General features: G+C 34.9%; 3 protein-coding genes across 8 annotated transcripts; all 3 read right to left on the reverse strand.

Moving 5' to 3' along the window:
* Positions 1 to 1,608: 1,608 nt before the first annotated feature.
* LOC132116894 (gastrula zinc finger protein XlCGF7.1-like) lies at positions 1,609 to 13,357 on the reverse strand. 2 transcript variants are annotated; one of them, XM_059525779.1, is made up of 3 exons: positions 4,472 to 4,585; positions 2,635 to 2,754; positions 1,609 to 2,450 (listed from the first exon to the last, which is right to left on the reverse strand). In XM_059525779.1, the coding sequence occupies exons 2-3, from the start codon at positions 2,690 to 2,692 to the stop codon at positions 1,693 to 1,695; spliced, it is 816 nt and encodes a 271-aa protein (XP_059381762.1). In that variant the 5' UTR covers positions 2,693 to 2,754; positions 4,472 to 4,585; the 3' UTR covers positions 1,609 to 1,692. The 2 variants fall into 2 exon arrangements, with proteins under 2 accessions (XP_059381762.1, XP_059381761.1); XM_059525778.1 differs by lacking the exon at positions 4,472 to 4,585 and adding an exon at positions 13,291 to 13,357 and having other exon boundaries at positions 1,610 to 2,450; positions 2,635 to 2,802.
* Positions 6,965 to 8,730, reverse strand: LOC132116892 (gastrula zinc finger protein XlCGF7.1-like). Of its 2 annotated transcripts, XM_059525776.1 has the most exons (3): positions 8,410 to 8,730; positions 8,100 to 8,289; positions 6,965 to 7,996 (listed from the first exon to the last, which is right to left on the reverse strand). In XM_059525776.1, the coding sequence occupies exons 2-3, from the start codon at positions 8,155 to 8,157 to the stop codon at positions 7,182 to 7,184; spliced, it is 873 nt and encodes a 290-aa protein (XP_059381759.1). In that variant the 5' UTR covers positions 8,158 to 8,289; positions 8,410 to 8,730; the 3' UTR covers positions 6,965 to 7,181. The 2 variants fall into 2 exon arrangements, with proteins under 2 accessions (XP_059381759.1, XP_059381758.1); XM_059525775.1 differs by lacking the exon at positions 8,410 to 8,730 and having other exon boundaries at positions 8,100 to 8,388.
* LOC132116891 (gastrula zinc finger protein XlCGF7.1-like) lies at positions 9,855 to 13,415 on the reverse strand. 4 transcript variants are annotated; one of them, XM_059525770.1, is made up of 3 exons: positions 13,291 to 13,415; positions 11,104 to 11,271; positions 9,855 to 10,938 (listed from the first exon to the last, which is right to left on the reverse strand). In XM_059525770.1, exons 2-3 carry the CDS (start codon positions 11,159 to 11,161, stop codon positions 10,031 to 10,033), a joined length of 966 nt encoding a protein of 321 aa, XP_059381753.1. In that variant the 5' UTR covers positions 11,162 to 11,271; positions 13,291 to 13,415; the 3' UTR covers positions 9,855 to 10,030. The 4 variants fall into 4 exon arrangements, with proteins under 4 accessions (XP_059381753.1, XP_059381757.1, XP_059381754.1 ...); XM_059525774.1 differs by having other exon boundaries at positions 11,104 to 11,223; positions 13,291 to 13,408; XM_059525771.1 differs by lacking the exon at positions 13,291 to 13,415 and adding an exon at positions 11,855 to 11,920.
* Positions 13,416 to 14,126: the final 711 nt, after the last annotated feature.

The raw sequence follows: 14,126 nt of genomic DNA on the forward strand, positions 1-14,126 counted from the left end.
CTAGCGGCGCAAACCTCGTGTCGTAAATCAATACATTTTCAGATGAAGACACTAAATGCTATGGAAGCGTATGGGTAGCAATATTCAATTTGGAATGCAATATGTAAAATGGCAATGCATTTGTGTATTTACATTTACATTTTCCAATACATTTGTGCAACGTTTGGTGCAAAATGAAAATAAAATTACATAATTTCCATTTGCCATTTCTTACACTAGGTTTAACTATGTAAAATGAATACTACTTTTAACGCTTTATAATTTGCAAAATTAAAATGAAAATGTATTAATGAATCAACTTTGAACCTTGAATCAACAAACAGAACTAACAATTATTGCTACATGTGTGACTGCATCATATAATAACTATTAATTAATAATATTGATAGTTCATCGTCTAGCTGACTACGTCTTGTATTATTATTATTTTTTTTTTCTAAAATCCTGTCAAACGTGCACAAACTACTAGCTACTACTAAATATTGTAGAAACATAATTTTCTGTTAAGTTGCTTTGTAACGATTTGTATTGTAAAAAGCGCTATACAAATAAACTTGAATTGAATTGAATATTACAGAAATGATTAGATGTGTAACATGTTCAAGCAAAAACTGTGGCAAAATTATTGCACAAAAAACATTGCACAAATGTATTGGAAAATGTTAATGTAAATACACAAATTCATTGCCATTTTACATATTGCATTGTCATTTTGCATATTACATTCCAAATTGAATATTGCTACCCATACGCTTCCATAGAAAAATAACTATTTGGCTAAGTGTGTGATGTGTAGGTGTGTTGCTGTGTTAAGAGTTTAGAAGTACTTTAAGTTTTGTTTTGCGCTTGTTAGCAATTGAAAAAACTTAGTAGAACAGTCTTTTTATTAGGAAGATTAAACTGGAATTAGGTAAACTCATTACTTCATCTTTCATTTAAAATTCTTACATTTGATCTATAAATTCAATTACAATAATTTGATTGTTGTTATCTATACGTTATCAAATTTACAATCATTTTTACACTAAAAACAGAACCTTCATGCCATTTCTCAAAACTCTAAATACATACTTGACAACCAATGATCAAAATGTAAATTTTTCTAAATGTGTAACACTTTTTCCAAATGCTTGGGTACAATAAACAGTGACCAAATATTTTTTGATTACTGAAATAAAATCACTGGCTCAAAATTACACAACATTAAAATATTACCATCGTTAAAATATTACCATTTCAAAATGCAACTCACACATTAAATCTGAATTGAGCGTCTATACATTTCATTACAATGATCTAAGTATCAGTTTGTCCGACTGCTCAAAATGCTATATAACTGTTGCATTACCCTTTATGCATAGATTTTATGGACAATGATGAACATTATTACACATTTAGAGTATGAAAGTGAAGCAACCCAGATTAAGTATATCAATTTCAAGATGCCATGGGAGAAAAAAAAATCTCCAAATATTCTATGCCATTGTTATCAGTATTTATTTTTTCCTACAATAAATGTCTTTTTAGAGGTTGATTGTTATATTGAAATAAACTAATTTAAAAGTTAGTTCATATTTTATCCTCTAGATGATGACCTTTTCAATATGCATCACTTATGTATATATATATATATATAGTTAAGTTGTGTGAATATATAATGGACTGATTTTGCCAGTTACACAAATGTTTCTCTCACTTAAACACCGGTGGGCAAGGCTTTTTCTTGTGAACTAACAGATTGGGGTAGTGAGCGAAACTCTTCCCACATAAAGAGCACTGGTGCGGCTTTTCTCCAGTGTGAACTCTCTCATGATCTTTCAAGGCCTTTGAGAAAAAGAAACTCTTTCCACAGTGTGAGCATTTGTGAGGTTTCTCTCCAGTGTGAATCTTCCGGTGTTCTATTAAATTACTTCGTGCAGTAAAGCTCTTCCCACAGTCACATATGTAAGGTTTCATACCAGTGTGAATATTCTGGTGCTCTTTTAATGCGTGCAGTCGTGCAAAACTCTTTCCACAAAGAGAACAAATGTGAGGCTTCAGACCAGCATGAACTTCTTTAAGGTGTGTTTTAAGGTGTGATGCCAAGACAAATGTTTTATCACACCGATCACAGCTGAATGATCTCACTCCAGCGTGAGCATCCAGATGATCTTTGAGAGCGCTTCGGTCTCTGAAACACTTCACACACTGAGTGCATTTGAACGGTTTTTCTCTAGTGTGAACCATTAGGTGTCTGGTCAAGCCTTTTTTGTCAACAAAATCCTTTCCACACTGAGAGCATGTGAACAGATTCTCTCGGGTGTGAATTCTCATGTGTTTTTTAAGTTCGTATTTTTGCGAGTAGCTTTTTCCACACTCGGAGCAGGTGATAGAATCTTTGACTCCAGTTTTTTCAGCTCGTTTTTGCGTGAAATTCTTTTTGGTCTGAGAAATAGTGTTTCCAGCTTTATCTGTGAAAAGATGATGCCATTTGTTTTCTATTAATTTCAATCAATTCTAAATAAAAAAATGTATTCCTCGATATACTATTATTTGAAAGGGACAAAAGTTAATGCAAGTGAACCTCTATTTAGCAATCTAATGTATAGTTTTATGTCAGTTTTCATCTTGATGTTCCTGAAGGGAAACACCAACCTGTTTGTTCCTCTGGATCTTCATCTCTCATTCTGCAGGGTTCTTCCTCAAACTCCATCTTTCCAAAAGTATGTCAGTAGTTTCTCCTGGAGTAATTCCTCCTGCTTGCTTCTTCTTCAGCTGTGAGAAGATGGGAATATTCCCCAGGATTTAAACTCTCATGAACGGCTGTGGAGTCAATGGAGCTCATTTAGCAGATGCTCAAACACTCACAATCACTCTCAATCATCCAGCTTTAAGTGTTTCACTCAATAGTCATTTAAATTAACTATAACTGAGGGCCGATTGCTGCAATCAGAGATCAATTAAATGTGTCAATGTGTGGAAAATAAGAGACAAATAGAGAAAATCTGGAATTGCTATGGCTGATTTGTTTCTGACATTAGAGCATAAACACTATGGTAAGACTGTGGCTTAGTTACCAGTTTAACCAACTAGCAGTTAGCCAAGAGGTGATTAGCTTTACTTTTACAATTCAAATTGGTCCAATCTACTGTTTTGTAACTAAATTTAAAAAGCCATACATTTTTAAGACTATAAGCAATTCATGCAACCGGCCCCAGCAAGTTTTACTGAAGGTTCACTAAGAAAATCTACAGTATATGATTTATCAGGTGAATCTGTTTCACAGCAGTCACTATAACATGAGAAAGACTGAAAGAATTTGAAGAATTCTGTTCTGCTGCGGACTGGCATGTAATTTCAATTTTCTTTCCAGATGTAACCCTTGACCCTCACGGATTTCTTTGTTCTAGTCTGAATAACAAGCGAAGTAGCATTGGTCATGTGACCAGAAAACCCAGACACAGTGTATGTGAGTCTCTGATCTCTGTATTATAAATGAGATGATCTGGATGTAAACTAAATGAATCTGCCATCTGGACTGGAAATCATATTACGTTCTCATTTAATGCACAGATTTAGGTATGCCTCTAGTATCAAAAAATCCTTGCTTTAAAAATATTTTGTAAAGGGATATATTTAAAATCTAGGAATACTGAACATATAGAAATATATGAATATTTAAAATTATATCATATACGATAAATATTAGATATTTAACACACATTATATGAATATCATTTAATATATTTTGGGGTGTTTTTCCACGTATTTTCAGTCATGAAACCTTATGATTAATTGTAAACTTAATAAATTTTTATGACTTTTCTCTACACATGATGCAAGTGGCTGTAGATACAATAAATACAATTATTATTAATAATTACAATAATAGCCTAGAGTATCACCTCATAACAATCAGACTAAGAAAATTAATTTGTTCAGCATGTGGATGGAGAAAAGCATTTTTACTCAAAGTCCAATGTTAAACAAACAAGCTAAATTATTAAGTAGCCTATTTTGCTCAAACAGATACAATTTCCTATTTACTCATTGTTTTGTGAAATACTTGTCGGAAAACATTGGTTACTTCTAATCGGACACGAGGGAAGTAATTTATTAGGATTACTCAAACACTCACAATAACTCGCAATCATCCAGTTTTAAGTGTTTTGCACAAATTGCCAGCACTTGTACAACAATTCATGCATTCCTTATATTTTTTTTTGCACAATTTACAATATTCACAAGTTGCTGTGTATACAAACAACCAGTCAATATAAATGTCAGTATTGACAGATTAGGATTCAATATCAGAGGAAGAATATCCCAGTAGTCTTAACTGCAGCGACTGATTGTTTTTGATTCACTAAAATGAACCGAGTCATAAGAGTCGTTCATAAATCAGAGACTGCTCAAGCTAGCTATATCAAATAAATAAATATTCAAATTTAGATTTCTCCAGCAAATATTACAATTAATGTAAGCTACTTACAGTCTGATGTACAGCAGATATCGGCCCTGTCCCAAATCGCAGCCCAAAAACCCTCGTGGTCTTCCTCTAGAGTCCACACTTTCGTGACGTAATGCCACTTTGACTGCTTGCTTCAGTCAGGCCTCGGCCAAAAAAAGCAAAAAAATAAATAAATAAATAAATTAAAAAAAAAGCGCTGTCGTGTTATGGGGATGTTTAGGTCAAGGCAAGTTTACAGCAAAGCTGTATGAGCTGAGACTTGCAAAATAAAATAATCTGCAATGTTCTAACTACAGTAGATGCATCAAAGCGAACTTTCCGCGTCTATTTGTAGCGCGTGCAGTGCGTCAGAAATAGAACGCTGCTTCCGTTTAAAACAATAGGCACGTTATTATTATTATTATTATTATTATTATTTGTTGCTCCTTGGAAAACTAATGATAATGATACTTGAAGTCCAGTCCAATCAAATGTAATTAATGTCAAGTGACATTTATAAAACATAGGTGGCCTAATGTAGCCTACAATAAAGTTTAACAGTAGCTACCTGGCTCATGCAATGTAATTTTATAATATACAAATAATTTAAAAATATAATGTAGTTTAACAGTACCTAGGCTAAATACAGGCTTTTTAAAAAATATATTATAAATAAAATATAGGCTAAAATATACACCACCATTCAAAAGGGGACAGTGAGTTTTTTTTATATTTTTTTTATGGATTTTGAAACAAATCTCTTCTGCTCAGTAAGGCTGCATGTATCTGGTCAAAAATAAAGGGAAAACATTAAATCTACAATTTGAAGGAACTGCTTTCTACATGAATAGATTTTAAAATGTATTTTCCTGTATGCTAAAGCGCAGGGTCGGCGTCAAAACCTAAACATCTCCAAACCTGTTGCACTGATGAACACCAACATATTGTTATTTTATTTCATGGGGCGGTAAGGTATAATGGGTGTGGGAGGTGCTGTCCCAAAATTACACGGACACGCGCACCGCGAGCTCATGAAGTGTCAGACAATAAGACCTAAAGATCACGTGGTTAAAATTTAAAACAAATGGCGCCATCAAGAGGAAAATATGTTGAACTGGCAAACTATATAACAGCTTCATAAAGAAACTAATGCAAGTTATTCTGAGAATCGAAACTATTCAGTTTTATTAAAATATACGTCATTTTTACATTTCACCAAAAAAAAAAACTGTTATGAGACATATTATAAACATGTAAGTTCAGATCTTAAATGATCATAAACATTAGTTGATATTTTACTAGGATAACAGGTATTTCACTGAAGAGTTGCCATAAACACAGACCACACATATTTGATTAAGCTCATAACTAAATTTTTATTTGTACTTTTTGTTTTTGTTTAAAATGATTCTTTTTGAAAAGGGCATCCACAGACATTAACATAAATACACATTTCACCTGTATCAATGCAACTAAACAGACTGAAACAATCTCAGTTAGACGGTGACTATATTGTATTGCAAAATCAATGTTATATGTCAGTGGATAGAATTTCAGTGTTGACATTTAATCAAAACTAGTTTGCACTTATAGTATAACCTATAGTTTTATACAGTAGTGTTAAGGGAGCAAAAATGGTGTAAAATGTAACCAGACTGACTAGTCTCAAGCATCAAATGAGTGTAGTGTTCATCTGCTGTACATAACTGTTATTTTCTAAAAGTTTTTTTAGTCTTTGTCTTCTCAAAAGTGTCGTTATTATCAGAAATGAGCTGTAGATTTCCAGCAGTTAAACTATAATTTCTTCAATTCTCACATCATTGTATATACATGTATAACAGCATCAGTTACTGCTGTATTCAAAAACATGAAGAAATTAATTTAATATGAGGAATATTTTTTTTCAGGTGCTTCTCATTTTCTTAAATTGTGCCTCCTCACAATTTCCATAAATGTACTCACGGGGTAATAAATAATGCAGTTTTTTCTCCAACATGGAGCCATAAATCTCCACTTCAGTGGCTCTTACACACACCGAACATTAAATATTTATTTCTGTGTATATTCTGATGGTTTTACCAGAGGGATTTGTTCATATATGATTTTCTTGATTATATACAACAATTTATTTCCCATAAATATTGAAAATATATTTTTTTCTAGCTGTTCAAAAGTATTTTCTGAATTATGGAGTGACAAAAACAGACACCCAGAACTCCCTCTGTAAAAACATTTGCCTCTAATGTAAAAAAAATAAGATTTTTGAAAATTATTTTTGCACTAGAAATTCATGCAAATTAGTGCATATTTCATTAAATAATGCCTCATTTGCATATTTAAACATAAAAATTGTTTTTTTTGCAATTATTAATGTAATCAATCAACTTAGTAAGGTGACACCGATTAGTAATTTTTTTTTTTACCCTATTCACCTGCAGTGTCTCGCCTAAATTGAGAAACATCCACTGCAGATTTTTGTGCAAAACTATTTGATCAAGTGTAATCAAAAGTAAATGTATTCATTTAATAAGACACTTGAGTTTTCTTCCTTTTTATTTTCATAGAAATCAGTAAATCACATACAACATTATAAATAATAAATGGCATCACTATTAATAAACCTATTTAACCATATACCCCAAGCCAAAACTGAATGATTTTAACATTTTCACCCTCAGTGCACGACTTTCTAACACCATTGAACAACACATGAACATTAACAGGGCTTTAATGGACTGATCTTGCCACGGTTTCACAAAAGCTTTTGCTCACTCAGACAACGCTTTTTCTTATGAATCAGTAGATTAGAGGAGCGGGCGAAACTCTGTCCGCACGAGGAGCACTGATACGGCTTTTCTCCAGTGTGAATTCTCTCATGATCTCTCAAGGTTGGTGAATGAGAGAAGCTCTTTCCACAGTGTGAGCACTTGTATGGTTTCTCTCCAGTGTGAATCCTCTGGTGTGTTTTTAAGTTGCCTGATGAACTGAAGGTCTTCCCGCAGTCAAAGCACAGATACGGTCTCACTCCAGTATGAATACTCTGGTGATACTGTAAGCTTTTCAGTACGGAAAACCTCTTTCCACAAAAGCTGCAAGTGTAAGGCTTCACACCAGTGTGTATTTTAAGATGCTCTTTTAAGTTGGTTTCAAAAACATAGGTTTTTTCACACTGATCACAGCTGAATGATCTCACTCCAGCGTGAGCGCGCAGATGATCCCTCAGAATGCTTTTGGATGTGAAACCTTTTCCGCATTGAGTGCATGTGAATGGTTTTTCTCCAGTGTGAACTTGCAGGTGCCGATTCAATCCTCCTTTCAGCACGAAACTCTTTCCACACTGGGTGCATGCGAACGGCTTTTCTCCAGCATGAAATCTCATGTGTCTCATAAGATTGGATCTATTATTGAAACTTCTTCCACACTCGGTGCAGGCGAGAGAACCTTTTCCAGCAGCTTTGCGAGCCCTTTTTGATGTGAAGTTCATTTCAGTCTGTGAAACAATGTTTCCGTCTTCATTTGTGAAATGATGAGTTATTTTAAACTGATGTTGTTTGTCTTCCATTGAGTCTAAAATGAACACAATTAAGCACTTAATTAAGCACAAGTCTAGGCTAATGCTGTATATTTTATGTCAGTTTTCATCTTGATGTCCCTGAAGGGAAACACCAACCTGTTTGTTCCTCTGGATCTTCATCTCTGATTCTGCAGGGTTCTTCCTCAAACTCCATCTTTTGTCAGTAGTTTCTCCTGGAGTAATTCCTCCTGCTTGCTCCTTCTTCAGCTGTGGCAAAATGGGAATATTCCCCAGGATTTAATCTCATAAACGACTGTGGAGCAGATGATAACACTCAATCATCCAGCTTTAAATGAGCAGAGGAAAAGAGGGGGGAAAAAACGTAAGATTTCGCGTTTTTAGAACGTCGTGTTTCGCGCGAGAGAACAGAGAAGCCGCCAGTCGAGAGCGAATACAACAAACTTACCTTTTCGAAGCTTCGAATCAATTTAACCAATTGATTCGCAAAAAATGATTCAGTGTTTCAAGGCGCTCGAAACACCACGCGCTGGTGACGCCTTCTGGTCAGAACTGTGTAAATGCAACAAAAACTCATAATGGCATATAATAGCAAATCAATTTCTCAATCAAGGGTCAAATGTGTGGCACTGTCAAATTATTATCATAACTTCAAATTCAAATGAAATTATTCTGAGGATTGACACTATTTTTTCTTTCAAGATAATTTCTCCAAGACATAACTATATAAGATAAAAGCACAGATGACCTTAAATTTAATTTACTCTTTTTAATACTAGATCGATTAATATTTCACTGCTGAAACATAAATTTCATTCAATCATTATAACCAATTGAATCGTCTTTAATTATGTTTAGGTGGTCAGAATAGGCAACAATACTTCATCTCCGCTGACCCTCAACACTGGTGCCCCTCAGGGCTGTGTCCTGAGCCCGCTCCTGTACTCCCTGTACACACATGACTGTACAGCCACACACAGCTCCAACATCATCGTCAAATTCACTGATGACACAACGGTGATAGGCCTGATCACCGACAACAATGAGACAGCCTACAGAGAGAAGGTGAGCAGCCTGACTAAATGGTGTCAGGAGAACCACCTCTCACTCAACATCGAAAAGACCAAGGAGCTGGTGGTGGATTTCAGGAGACAGAGCAAAGAACACACACCCATCACCATCGACAGGACACCTGTGGAGCAGGTAAGCAGCTTCAAGTTCCTCTGCATTAACATGCAAACTGCCAGCCACATTATTGGAGGTTAGTTTCCCTCCCTCCAGGACATCTACACCAGGAGGTGTATAAAGAAAGCCCGGAGGATCATCGGTGACTCCAGCCACCCGTCCCATGGACTCCTCTCTCTGCTGCCCTCAGGAAGACGTCTATCAGACTACTGAACAGTCAGAACTAATACACAGCACACTCCCACAATATGGTATGCCACACACTGCACTTTAACGTTTACAGCTCAACACTGGACTATACATACACACTGCATTAATACAATAACCTACCCGTTACCACAGTATACCATCTGATGCGCATCCATGACATTTCTGTATCCAGTTCACGTACATCTGTTGCACCTTATTTTTATGCATATATGTTCACATAATGTAGAACGTGTACGTTCTTTGTATAGTGTATAATGTGTAGTGCTAACTGTATGTTTGTACATATTGTGTATAATGTGTAGTGCTAACTGTAAGTATGTCTAATAGTACACTATGTGTACTGACTATATGCGTGTGCATATTGCATTTTCACCTGTTCTGTATGGTCTGTATGGTTATATGTTAATTGTTTCTGCAATTTCTGGAGCAAGCTCAAAAGAATTTCACTCACCAAGGCACATGTGCTGTGTGGTGATGTGACAATAAAAGTGAGTCATGTATTTTTGTTCCTTTTAATTCTCATTTATTTCAAAACATGCAATCAGAATACATTTAAGAGGGCATATACACAATAAAAGACAGCAGTAATAAACCCCATGGCCAAACTTGACTGATTTTAAATCTTTTCATTTTTCAAGAGTTGTTTATCAAATATGATGAATCTCAAACATTTCTCACTTGGGCAACATTGGGCAACGCTTTTTTTTTATATGAGCGTGCAGACTTGGTTGGTATGCAAAACTCTTCTCACATGAAGAGCACTGGTATGGCTTCTCTCCAGTATGAACTCTCTCATGGCTTTTCAGAGATGATAAAACAGCAAAACACTTTTCACACTGTGAGCACATGTAAGGTTTCTCTCCAGTGTGAATCATCTGGTGTGTTTTTAATCCACACGATGTAGTGTAACTCTTTCCACAGTCCAAGCATGCATAAGGTTTAACACCAGTATGAATACGCTCATGCTCTTTTAACTTTTGCAGATGTGCAAAAGTCTTCCCACAAAAAGAACAAAAGTGAGGCTTCACACCAGCATGAACTTTAAGATGTCTCCTGTAGTTTGTTGCCATAGCGAATGTTTTATCACACTGATCACATCTGAACGACTTCACTCCAGTGTGAGAAAGAAGATGATCTTTAAGAAAGCTTTGGGATACGAAACTCTTTCCACACTGAGTGCAGGTGAACGGTTTTTCTCCAGTGTGAGCTTTCATGTGCGATTTTAAAGTTTGGGTGTCAATGAAACTCTTCCCACACTGAGTGCATGTGTAAGGCTTCTCTCCAGTGTGAACTCTCATGTGTCTCTTAAGGTCTGGTTTATGTATGTAACTCTGTCCACACTGAGTGCATGTGAACGGTCTTTCTCCAGTGTGAACTCTCATGTGTACATCCAGCTTTCCTTTATCTGCGAAAACTTTCCCACACTGAGTGCATGTGAACAGCCGTTCTCCAGTGTGAAATCTCATGTGTCTGTTAAGGTCTGGTTTACGCGAGTAACTCTTTCCACAATCAGAGCAGGTGAAGGGTTTTTTGGCTGCAGTTTTCCTAGCTTGTTTTTGACCGACATCCTTTCCATCTTCATCTGTGAAAAGATGAGATTTTTTTAATTGGTGCCATTTGTCTTTATTTTTTTCCATCAAGTCTAAAACCAACAAATTAAATTCACAATATTTATTTAAAGAAGTATATCAGTTTTAATCTCAATGTACTTCACCAGTCATTAAAGAGAGTGAAGGGAAACACCAACCTGTTTGTTCCTCTGGATCTTCATCTCTCATTCTGCAGGGTTCTTCCTCAAACTCCATCTTTCCAAAAGTATGTCAGTAGTTTCTCCTGGAGTAATTCTTCTTGCTTGCTTCTTCTTCAGCTGTGAGAAGATGGGAATATTCCCCAGGATTTAAACTCTCATGAACGGCTGTGGAGTCAATGGAGCTCATTTAGCAGATGCTCAAACACTAACAATCACTCTCAATCATCCAGCTTTAAGTGTTTCATTTAAATTAACTATAACTGAGGGCTGATTGCTGTAATCAGAGATCAATTAAATGTGTCAATATGTGAAAATAAGAGACAAATAGAGCAAATCTGATTCTGTAATCACTATGGCTGATTTGTTTCTGACTTTTAGGAGTCTTTTTTTCAGGAATTGGACAATGGTCAAGTTAAATGCACAAATAGCCCTTTTCTTTCTTTTATTGTAAAAAAAAAAACCTGGCTATGCGTTCTGTACTAGACTAACTGAGACTTGTCATGGCACTGTTGTTGTTCTCTTGATCTGATTTTAATTCTACTGTTCTCATTTGTAAGTCGCTTTGGATAAAAGCGTCTGCTAAATGATTAAATGTAAATGTAAATAACAGACAGTCAGATGTAAATACATCCCAACAAATAAAATGAATGTATGCACAGCTGGCAAACGTTAGATTTGGAGTCATTTCATGAACCACGATTGACAAAAAGCTCACATGGCTGAAATGAAAGAAATACATTCGGAGTACCTCGTGCAAAATCTCACACTTCTCTCCCACCAGGGGCCAGCTGCATAAACACTATGGTAAGACCGTGGTTTATGAACCAGTTTGACCAACTAGCACTTAGCCATGAGGTAATTAACTTTACTTTTACAATTCACATTGGTCCAATCTACCGTTTTGTAATTGACTTTAAAAAGCCATACATTTTTAAGACCAAGCAATTCATGTAACCGGCCCCAGCAAGTTTTACTGAAGGTTCATTAAGAATCTTAAATCTTGTTTTTTCCCTTTATGTTTGGCATTATGTTGGGTAAAATTATCTAAATTTCACAACAGTCACTATAATATGAGAAAGACTGAAAGACTTTGAAGAATTCTGTTCTGCTGTGGACTGGCGTGTAATTTCAAATTTCCTTCCAGATTTAACTCTCGACACTCACGGATCCTGACCAAAGATTTCTTTGTTCTAGTCTGGATATGTAAGCGAAGTGGCATTGGTCATGTGACCAGAAAACCCCGGCACAGCTCTCTGAGCTCTGATGAGATCATAAATGAGATGATCCGGATGTTAAATTGTTAAGACACCAAATAAACTCACGTTTAAACTCCAACTGAAGATAAACTGATCACCACGAATGATTACCAGCTGGATATAAACTAAATGAATCTGGAATCTGGGCTGGAATCATATTACGTTCTCATTTAATGCACAGTTCATACCTCTGTAGTATCAAAAAATCCTTGCTATAAAAATATTTTGGAAAGGGATATATAAAATTTAGGAATATTTAACACATAAAAATATATGAATATTTAAAATTATATCATATAAAATAAATATTAGATATTTAAAACACATTATATGAATGTCTTTTAATATGTTTTGGGGTGTTTTTTTCCAATGGCTAATTATTTTCAGTCATGAAACCTGTAAACTCCTGTAAAGTACATTTTTATGACTTTTCTCTACACATGATGCAAGTGGCTGTAGATACAATAAATACAATTATTATTAATAATTACAATAATAGCCTAGAGTATAACCTCATAACAGTCAGACTCAGAAAATTAATTTGTTCAATATATGGATGGAGAAAAGCATCCTATAATCAAATTTCCAATATTAAACAAACAAGCTAAATTATTAAGTAGCCTATTTTGCTCAAACAGAAACAATTTCCTTTTTACAAGTTGTCTTGTGCAATACTAGTCGAAAACATTAGTTACTTCTTAGTCGGACACGAGAGAAGTAATTTATTAGGATTCAATATGAGAGATAGCAGTAACCGCAGATACAGTAATTGTTTTTGATTCACTAAAGTGAACCGACTCTTAAGACTCATTCTTTCGGGAATCGTACAGTGTTCGAACTTAATGTCAATTAATTTGTAGCCTACACACATAAACTGTCAGATTTACATTTCTTCCGATATATGATCAAATAAACGAAGGATACTCACAGTCTGATAATCAGCAGTTTTAAAGTAGTTAGGATCCAAGATGGATTCAAAAAGAGGTTCTGCTCACTACAGAGCCAATGAGTGCAACTAGACGAACCAAACACAACCTAACCTTATCACTAAACATAACTCCACCCATCAGCTCCAGTTGCATCCAAGAAAATGAAATGCAATATGAACTTCCTTATAAAATTCAGAGAGGAAAAAAAAAAGTCTTAACTGTGAGATTAAAAAGTAGCAATTAGTCTACCTTTTATTTGTAAAAATTAATTTTGCAATTAATTAATTCCGAACAATTTGATAAATAAAAACACGACAATAAACGAATATAGATTAATATAACAAATACAATAAAATGTTCTAAAATAATGTAATCACAGTAATTATTATTTATAATGTATACTCAAAATATAAAAATTGTTAATTTAACTTAAGCCTATACCTATTCAGACAGGGACAGAGGGAGGTTGCTTTGCACATGATGTACTGTATTAGATATAAAAATAAAAATTCATAGCTGTGTTTTATGGTGTCTCCTTTATCTATACACCTTTTACCTGTTCATTAATTATTCTAAGGTAGGTAAGGAAAGTCGACCCTGGACAAAACTACAAGCATTTCAAAAATACTTACAACTTGCTCAGCAGACTTCCCTGTGGTCAGTTCTTACTTACGGCTCTTAAATTACTACTCTTGCAGACCATAACTTGTGAATAATAAAATACAAGTTTTATTAAAGTTAACAAAAGTTATATCAAAGTACAATAGTAAAGTTGTATAATCAGCTGGTATCAGGCGTCGTGGGATACTGCGCTTGTTCAGTATCCGTCCGTCGA

This window comes from Carassius carassius, chromosome 36 (genome assembly GCF_963082965.1).
Source record: "Carassius carassius chromosome 36, fCarCar2.1, whole genome shotgun sequence".
Taxonomy (NCBI): Eukaryota; Metazoa; Chordata; class Actinopteri; order Cypriniformes; family Cyprinidae; genus Carassius; species Carassius carassius.

What these genes read in the sequence shown, in the direction of transcription:
- LOC132116892 (XM_059525776.1), bottom strand. Translation starts at nt 8,157, where the DNA reads ATGGAGTTTGAGGAAGAACCCTGCAGAATCAGAGATGAAGATCCAGAG. An exon ending in AGATCCAGAGGAACAAACAG is followed by an intron (nt 7,997 to 8,099) that starts GTTGGTGTTTCC and finishes TGTTCATTTTAG; the next exon opens with ACTCAATGGAAGACAAACAA.
- LOC132116894 (XM_059525779.1), bottom strand. Translation starts at nt 2,692, where the DNA reads ATGGAGTTTGAGGAAGAACCCTGCAGAATGAGAGATGAAGATCCAGAG. An exon ending in AGATCCAGAGGAACAAACAG is followed by an intron (nt 2,451 to 2,634) that starts GTTGGTGTTTCC and finishes ATCTTTTCACAG; the next exon opens with ATAAAGCTGGAAACACTATT.
- LOC132116891 (XM_059525770.1), bottom strand. Translation starts at nt 11,161, where the DNA reads ATGGAGTTTGAGGAAGAACCCTGCAGAATGAGAGATGAAGATCCAGAG. An exon ending in AGATCCAGAGGAACAAACAG is followed by an intron (nt 10,939 to 11,103) that starts GTTGGTGTTTCC and finishes ATCTTTTCACAG; the next exon opens with ATGAAGATGGAAAGGATGTC.